At 36.2% G+C, this 8,996-nt stretch overlaps 1 protein-coding gene across 1 annotated transcript; it reads right to left on the bottom strand.

Annotated features, from left to right (window-relative positions):
• Positions 1–1,984: 1,984 nt before the first annotated feature.
• On the bottom strand, positions 1,985–4,066 carry LOC117343601 (cytochrome P450 20A1-like). The gene is made up of 3 exons (XM_033906034.1): positions 3,959–4,066; positions 3,198–3,262; positions 1,985–2,320 (listed from the first exon to the last, which is right to left on the bottom strand). The coding sequence occupies exons 1-3, from the start codon at positions 4,064–4,066 to the stop codon at positions 2,071–2,073; spliced, it is 423 nt and encodes a 140-aa protein (XP_033761925.1). The 3' UTR covers positions 1,985–2,070.
• Between the last annotated feature and the right edge of the window lie 4,930 nt (positions 4,067–8,996).

Below are 8,996 nucleotides of genomic sequence, written 5' to 3'. Positions count from 1 at the left end.
CGCGCAGCATGGTAACCATAGCTTTGTGTTTGTCTATTTTCTAAATAATCACAGTATACCTGCCAAAGGATAGATGAGACACCGCTGGTATTACCATACATCACAGAAGTCGCCCAAGATTGATATCATCCAGTGATTCCAGTGATCATGATGTGGTGTTGCTATTTCATGTATCATCTATAAAGTTAGTTTCACAAAATTCATTCACTTAAATAGCAGTTCTGCGAGTATTCTTGAAGCACATGTAATGTGTACGGTTTTTAAAGAGTCTTATTATATGATCGGTATGTAACACTATCACTCATTGGTCCAAATGAGATCACATGGCATCAATCACATCCTTAGAAGAAATGATTTATAGCATCTCCCAGAAGTCAATATAACGTTTCGCCAGGTCCTTGGAATGTTATATTGATCTCTGCAGAAAATAGAAACAAATGAAAAATAATTCTGACAGTATTTCCCTGATTCTTTTAATAACCGTTTTTCCATATAGACGACCCATAAGGTATTTACTTTTTGTACATGTATGCCTCCAGCAGAACGCACAGAGAGCCTTTTCAAAGTCACTAAGTATTACATTCCTTAAAAGATTATGAACATCATCATCAACAGCTAATTGTCACAAGGTGCATGGCTGTATGGAGGACCAACACATGACGTATATTATTAACACATATAGCAATTTCATCGAAATTGAAGCCACTAGTACATTTTCATTTTTGAAAGACCTACCTGCTACTAATAAAAATCTAAATATATTGCACGCAATGTCTAGTTATTTTGCAACAAAAAGTAACAAAATTAGAAAGCATACAAATAGGTTGTACAAAGGATGTTCGACAATATGCTACAATAAGTGAACCTTACATCATTCAAAGCAGACAACACCTAAGTCCTATTCTTCTACATAATGGTAGAAGGGCAGATACCAGCATTACGACCTTACCGTTCAGAGGATCCGAGAATCGGGATAAAAACTTTCTAAACTGTGAAACATCCGACATTGTTACATTGATGAGCCATAACAGTAAATAAGTTACATTCAGTCTGCTGCAAAAACCGAACAGTACAGACTCATTCTTTTCTCGCACCACAATTGAAAGGAACCATTTGTAAAACAGCACTGTCTCTAGCGTCAAATTCAAGCTCACCCTGGCGTAACACTGGGATTCAATTTCTATGCCAAGCCAAGTTGTCATTTATTCGCGGATCAATGTTGATCCAGTATTTTACCAAATTATATAAGATATCTTGTATGTTTGAGATATCTTATATTTTTATTAGATATCTTTAAATAATATGTTATGTATGTTGAGGACAGGGAATATACAACGTATTATGTAGAGTGCAGCGTCCCTCACCCGCCAGAGATGTACAGATTCGATATTGAAGACATTGTCGACTACTGAAGAAACTAACAGCATAAGGGTTTGAGAGACTCAGATTGATAAAGACAACGAAACCGTTGTCACCGTCAAAGTCCTCATTTTGAGAATGTGACTTAACCCGGATATGACGTCGGCCAGTCTAAAACGCCCATACATTTCTATCAATATGACCACACATTCGAGCAATAAATATTAAAAACGTTCAAAACAAAAATGTATCCTGAAGAGAGCCTTTCAATTAAAATAATTATATACGTGAATCTTGGCCTGCTTTTTTGGAAAAAGTAATATATCAAACTAATATTGCATATCATTAACCCGCCATATGGTTATTATGCTTTGTGAAATAAAGAATTTTGATGCCTATCTACTTTTGATAATCATCATTAAATATTTTACACATTTTGAAGATATATCGGTCAGAAGAGATTTTTTACATTAAATAATTTAAAAGACATTTTAAGTATACTCTGATTGGAATATATAATAATTGCAAAAACACTTTGTGTCAATCAATATATACCATGTACATGTATACTCCTCATATATATGTAGACCATTATAGCAGTACATTTTGCTCACGGTACGAAATGTCTGTTTACATAAAACACAAAAATCTCCCTTCATCATCACTTTCCATTTTAAGCCTGTTTTCATTAGATGCTATTGACCATACAAATTATCGCTTTTCAATGTTGACCCATATTTCCTCCTCTGGGTGAGTGGCCAGTCCATAAACGGGGTTAGGCACGTGATCACCCACTAATTTGATTTTGAATTTACTTAGCAAGGTCACCAGACAGACTGTTGCCCCTGCATAGGCAAACCGATATCCAGGGCAGACACGCCTTCCGGCAAATCCAAATGGCTGGAACGACATAGGTGGTCTATTCTTTATGTTTTCTGGGCTGAAGCGGTCCGGGTCAAATCTAGAATGTAAAATCTTTTCAATGTTTACAGAAAAAATAAGATTTTGATACCAATGTTCCAAAGACCCCGGCAAAAATAAGGATCTACCATTGAAAGTTATGGTCATAGAGCCATTATACATAATGTCTAAAATTTTGTTTCGTTACCAAGGAAAAATAGATTTGCTTACACATATTTTTTGTCTTTCTTAATTTTGTAAAAAAAAACCTCTCTGAGATAAGAAATATTCATACGTGTTTTCATAATTTCTACAACGTTGGTGTCGGATTGAAAGACTGCAGTAATGTCAGATTTTTCTATCTACATGTATATCAAAGGAAATAACTTAAATCTGGACCATCAGTAGGCAATTCAAGTATCAATATCTTTGGGTTTTTTTACAATTCATTTTACAAAACAAAAAAAGCTTTACAACTCTTAAAAAGTACATAAAACATATTTGAGGTTATATGTAGCTGTAAAAGACAATCTGATTTAATTATTAGTTTTATTTTTGTAAAATGTGAAAATATCTTTATTTCAGTTGAATGGTCTGTGGAAATTGCCATGGAATATCCTGTCATTGGGGTCCTTTCTGGTAAACCATTTAGATATAATATAAACTTTAAATAAAAAAAATGCCGTCTTTGTCACAGGATAGTACAGTAAGTCTAAATATTATGAATTAATAAGATACATGTCATTCTTTGACCAATAGATGATCTGGTATCGTAAATTTTGCAAAATAAACAGTCAAATCGAAACCATACTCTCACTGATCCTCGAAAAGCCATATTTGAAGAAAGGTTAGATTCGCTTTCTGGCCATTCTTTGAATGATATTGCAGTTTTGACATATCTGTCAAAGAGCGTCTTGATGGCAATCAGACAAACTTACTCATTTGGGAGGGGCCAATACTTCTCGTTCTTCAGCGCTACGCCCAAGGCTTGGATCACAGGCGTCTGTGGAGAGAGATTTAAATAATTACATTCAAAGTGGACAAGGCGTGCTTTTGATATGCATTTTGTATCAAGATCTGACAATTATAGGCATTATGATACATTTTTTTGGGTATTTCAATCGGCAGAAGATCTAAGGTGTGTGGTTTAACCTTTTATCAAAGGCTTTTTGTTTTTCGGTTGATGAAGGGTTTGATTTCAAACTGGTTTATCTTTATCTATATTTCTTTCTTTGTTTTCTGGATTTGTCGCCAACTGAACAACTAGCGTCATTGTAGTCCTTGTAATTGTAGTAGAAAGTGGCCACTTCACTAAACAACATACTAGAGGCACGTCGCATCCTATCCGGTAAGCTATTTGGTAAAGTGTCCTGCTCAAAGAGACACCACAGTCAGCTTCAAGATGCACAAACAGTTCCAGGTAGTGATCGGACATTCGCATGGCCTTTCACCTTCGGTTACAATGTCTGATACTCTACCGATCAAGGTTTTACCGCCTTTTTTGGTTCAAGAAAAGTAGCTAGATTTATATACAACTGGCAACTAATTAAATGACTGGAATTAAACAACTATCAATACTATTGACAGTGTGAGATAATACCTTTGTCAGTTAGGTTAGGCAAATAATATTATCTGTTCAAAATATTTATGTAAAACACAGCTTTTTCTTAAATATTCTCTTTCCTCTGATTAATCTTACATTCTTTGGTATCATGTGCCCTCCGAGTTCCGAATCAAAATCTTGAAAACGAGCGGCATACGGGGCGATGGTGGCACATCTTAGCGTCTCATTCACAATCTGTCGCATATAGCTACAAAATCATTAATAAGAATTCAAATCACTGAATCGTCAATCAATACAATCCTTTATTTTCTGATGCATTTCTTGGGCACTTTTGAATTCGTTTTGCAATCGTTAATGTTGTCGTAAATACAAAGGGGTGAACCAAAACCGATGTGAAGCTGACACTATTTAGTTTTATTAGGTGCCGCACCGTAAGTGGCCTGTAATAATGAATGTGTCCGTCCTCCCTTCTGTCTGTCCATCCGCACTTTCGTTTTCTGAGATTATCTCAAAATTTAGTGCATTAGGCGTTTAAAGGTTCCTTGTGTCACGGACAATGTCTTTGTTCCTAAAAATAGCACAAGGAATACTTATCATAGAATAAGGCACATGGTACTTTACGTTGATGAAATGCAACATACAGATTGGCAAATATAGAAACACGAAGTCTTAAAATTGATGTCAAATTAAAAAGTCAATGTCATAAGGTCAAGGCCAAATTTTGTATCTTTTCACATTTGACTTTTGACCCCAGGTCAGTTTCATAGCTTTTCTCTAATGAACATTTTGTGCAGTAATTACGAAGAAAACATTGTATGGAATTATATCATAAGTCAACCCCCATAAGGTCCGGATCAAAGGTCAAGTTCTCAAGGCCCGATAGGTTAAATGTAAAGCCTAATTTTGTAATTTTTTACTCAACAAGGTCTAATTTAGTATTTTGTCACCGATGAACATATTGTTATGACTTTCTACTTCAAAGTTAGCCGGAATCAAAAGAAGAATGATCTACATCGTAACCAGACTTACAGGAGACTATCTATGTTTGTATGATCCACTTCCTGGTATACTGCTGCAGCGGATTCGTTATTTGAATCCAAACGTCAAAATGTCAATAAAAAGAAATATCATTTAAAAATAAAAAGAAGTGAATACCAAATTCGCTGCTGGCAGCGGATTTGTTATTCGAATCCCCAATCATATATTATAAGAAAAACTACGAAGTTGTATAGTAGTTGATAGATTTAAAGCGTATTTCAAATAAAGTTCAACAAAATATGAACAAGGAAAAAGATGTTCGCAGGAGGGAACCGAGATACATGCAAAACAAGACAATACAGCGAATTACATTTCCCTACTTGATGTAGGTCTAAAGTCAAAAGGTAGATCAGGGTAAGATAGTTTGTTACGAAACACACCGCCTCACCCGGGTGAAAACATACCCCGCATATGACGTTCCAATGACAGATAGTGTTTGATATAGAGACCGGAACATCAAAAGTGCAGAAGGTCGATCGACTAAGCGCAAGACTGGTAAGACAGAGGATATGTTGTCGACCCCTAGCAGCGATTGATATAATTAATTACCTCCAATACAGAAGGATGTATCTAGAATTATTTGAAGTTATGGTTGCAATGAAAATTTTAATGCATGCAATTACATTACAGATAACACAAGCACTTAAAACGTTTACCTTTGTCGAATGACTTTGCCTTTGTACTTTCCACCACCAGTGTCATATATATATATGTACAAGTCTAGTTAGTAGTATTCCGGTCCGTCAATATCCATCATTTAATCACCCCCTTAATATTTTGTATTATTATTTCCCACTCAGAATTGAGCTTTGAATAAACTTCGTAGTTGCCCGAATCCCGTGGTTGTTGTTGGTCTATACATGACATCCGGTACATTTTCAGTCAGTCTCCATCTTTGACCACATCTATAGATAGTTTGTATGACGAGTTCCAAGAAGTTACTGCTCATATGTATCTCATTTTGATATAAAGGTTGGCTTTTATTTTTATTTTCGAGGGGATCCATGTTTTAGTTTTAACTCTTAATTTCCGTTAAGTTCACAAAACTGTTATTTCGAGATTTTACAACGTCGAATTGAAATGGAAACATTGCAGACTCAAGTAAACCTACTACATCATAGTCTCGGCTAAACTTACAACATCGTAGTCTCGACTAAACTTACAACATCGTAGTCTCGGCTAAACTTACAACATCGTAAACTCGGCTAAACTTACAACATCGTAGTCTCGGCTAAACTTACAACATCGTAGTCTCGGCTAAACTTACAACATCGTAGTCTCGGCTAAACTTACAACATCGTAGTCTCGACTAAACTTACAACATCGTAGTCTCGACAAAACTTACAACATCGTAGTCTCGACTAACTTACAACATCGTAGTCTCGACTAAACTTACAACATCGTAGTCTCGACTAACTTACAACATCGTAGTCTCGGCTAAACTTACAACATCGTAGTCTCGACAAAACTTACAACATCGTAGTCTCGACTAAACTTACAACATCATAGTCTCGGCTAAACTTACAACATCGTAAACTCGGCTAAACTTACAACATCGTAGTCTCGACTAAACTTACAACATCGTAAACTCGGCTAAACTTACAACATCGTAAACTCGGCTAAACTTACAACATCGTAGTCTCGACTAACTTACAACATCGTAGTCTCGACTAAACTTACAACATCGTAAACTCGGCTAAACTTACAACATCGTAGTCTCGACTAAACTTACAACATCGTAGTCTCGACTAAACTTACAACATCGTAGTCTCGACTAACTTACAACATCGTAGTCTCGACTAAACTTACAACATCGTAGTCTCGACTTAACTTACAACATCGTAGTCTCGACTAAACTTACAACATCGTAGTCTCGACTAAACTTACAACATCGTAGTCTCGACTAAACTTACAACATCGTAGTCTCGACTAAACTTACAACACCGTAGTCTCAGCTAAACTTACAACATCGTAAACTCGGCTAAACTTACAACATCGTAGTCTCGACTAAACTTACAACATCGTAGTCTCGGCTTAACTTACAACATCGTAGTCTCGGCTAAACTTACAACATCGTAAACTCGACAAAACTTACAACACCGTAGTCTCGACTAAACTTACAACATCGTAGTCTCGGCTTAACTTACAACATCGTAGTCTCGACTAAACTTACAACATCGTAAACTCGGCTAAACTTACAACATCGTAGTCTCGACTAAACTTACAACATCGTAGTCTCGGCTAAACTTACAACATCGTAGTCTCGACTAAACTTACAACATCGTAGTCTCGACTAAACTTACAACATCGTAGTCTCGACTAAACTTACAACATCGTAAACTCGGCTAAACTTACAACATCGTAGTCTCGACTAAACTTACAACATCGTAAACTCGGCTTAACTTACAACATCGTAGTCTCGACTAAACTTACAACATCGTAAACTCGGCTAAACTTACAACATCGTAAACTCGGCTAAACTTACAACATCGTAGTCTCGGCTAAACTTACAACATCGTAGTCTCGACTAAACTTACAACATCGTAGTCTCGACTAAACTTACAACATCGTAGTCTCGACTAAACTTACAACATCGTAGTCTCGACTAAACTTACAACATCGTAGTCTCGACTAACTTACAACATCGTAGTCTCGACTAAACTTACAACATCGTAGTCTAGACAAAACTTACAACATCGTAGTCTAGACAAAACTTACAACATCGTAGTCTCGGCTAAACTTACAACATCGTAGTCTCGACTTAACTTACAACATCGTAGTCTCGACTAACTTACAACATCGTAGTCTCGACAAAACTTACAACATCGTAGTCTCGGCTAACTTACAACATCGTAGTCTCGACAAAACTTACAACATCGTAGTCTCGACAAAACTTACAACATCGTAGTCTCGACTAACTTACAACATCGTAGTCTCGACTAAACTTACAACATCGTAGTCTCGACTAACTTACAACATCGTAGTCTCGACTAACTTACAACATCGTAGTCTCGACTAACTTACAACATCGTAGTCTCGGCTAAACTCACAACACAGTAGTGTAGAGAAGACATTGCAGTCACAAGTAAACTTACCACAGGTCAGTCTCGGCAAAACATACAAAATCAGAGCGTCGACCAAATTTCCAGGGTGTCATTATCATCTTGTTATATATATACAGTTCCAATGACTAAAGGGAAACAACACTTACAGAAATATACGATGTAGGTATATTGTTGATTCAAGGGAAATGATTCTTACTATCTTACATGTTTATGTAGTATAAAGAGGTAGGCCTTGTAAAACTTTTTGGAGGTTTTCATGTTTTGTTTATTAACAATTGGTTATTTACAAGAAGTGTGTTTGAAAATTCAAAAAAATGAGAAGTTTAGAGAATGTTCTTGAAAGATTTGGCAATATAGTATAAAAACCCACGAGAGACAAATTGTTCTTTAGAAAAGGATTGAAGCCTGAAGTTGTTTCCGAGTTCCGAGTTCCGAGTTCCGTTTAAGAAAAACGGAACTAGGAACCAGTTCCGAGTGAGGAAATTAAGTGAAAGTGAGGAAATTAAGAGCAAGTGAAGGTATTTATGCTAAAGGAAAGGAAATAAAGGTTTTGGGGGTTACCAGTGTTATAAGATAACCAATAATCTATTAAGTGCCCCACATAAAAAAAAAATTGACACAAATGTTCTTCAAGATCATGGGGTTTGCAACTGATCTTTTATTTTCCGATCGGTCAGCCAAGATGGCCGCCACAGACTTATTTGCCTCTGACCGGTAAAAAAATCAATTAACCATTGGTATATGGTATATATTGGTATTAGGGAACTGCAAATTCCATTGCATGGGTATCATTGCCATATCAAGGCTTCTGATTGGTCGAAGTTTAGACAATGGATTTGGATGCAAAATGGTAAATAGGGGAATTCTGTATTTTTCTATATCATCCTCAGCATTTACAGTATTTTTATCTGTCATTCGTGCTCAACCAGAGTTATCTTCCCTAACTACACTTCATTCTTTCTGTGACACTCCTTTAGGTGTCACCCCACTAGTAAATGTTGTTGGAAGGACTAAAACATATTTCAAATCAATTTATCTACTTGTTTACCAGTTTTTACCTGTGATAAGAA

The sequence above is a fragment of the Pecten maximus genome, chromosome 15 (genome assembly GCF_902652985.1).
Source record: "Pecten maximus chromosome 15, xPecMax1.1, whole genome shotgun sequence".
Lineage (NCBI taxonomy): Eukaryota > Metazoa > Mollusca > Bivalvia > Pectinida > Pectinidae > Pecten > Pecten maximus.
This window is presented reverse-complemented; position numbering and strand designations above follow the sequence as displayed.

Coding starts and splice junctions, on each gene's coding strand:
- LOC117343601 (XM_033906034.1), bottom strand. CDS start 4,066: ATGCGACAGATTGTGAATGAGACGCTAAGATGTGCCACCATCGCCCCG. Junction 3,263..3,958: donor GGCACATGATACCAAAGAAT/GTAAGATTAATC, acceptor CTCTCTCCACAG/ACGCCTGTGATCCAAGCCTT. Junction 2,321..3,197: donor TATTGGCCCCTCCCAAATGA/GTAAGTTTGTCT, acceptor TTTACATTCTAG/ATTTGACCCGGACCGCTTCA.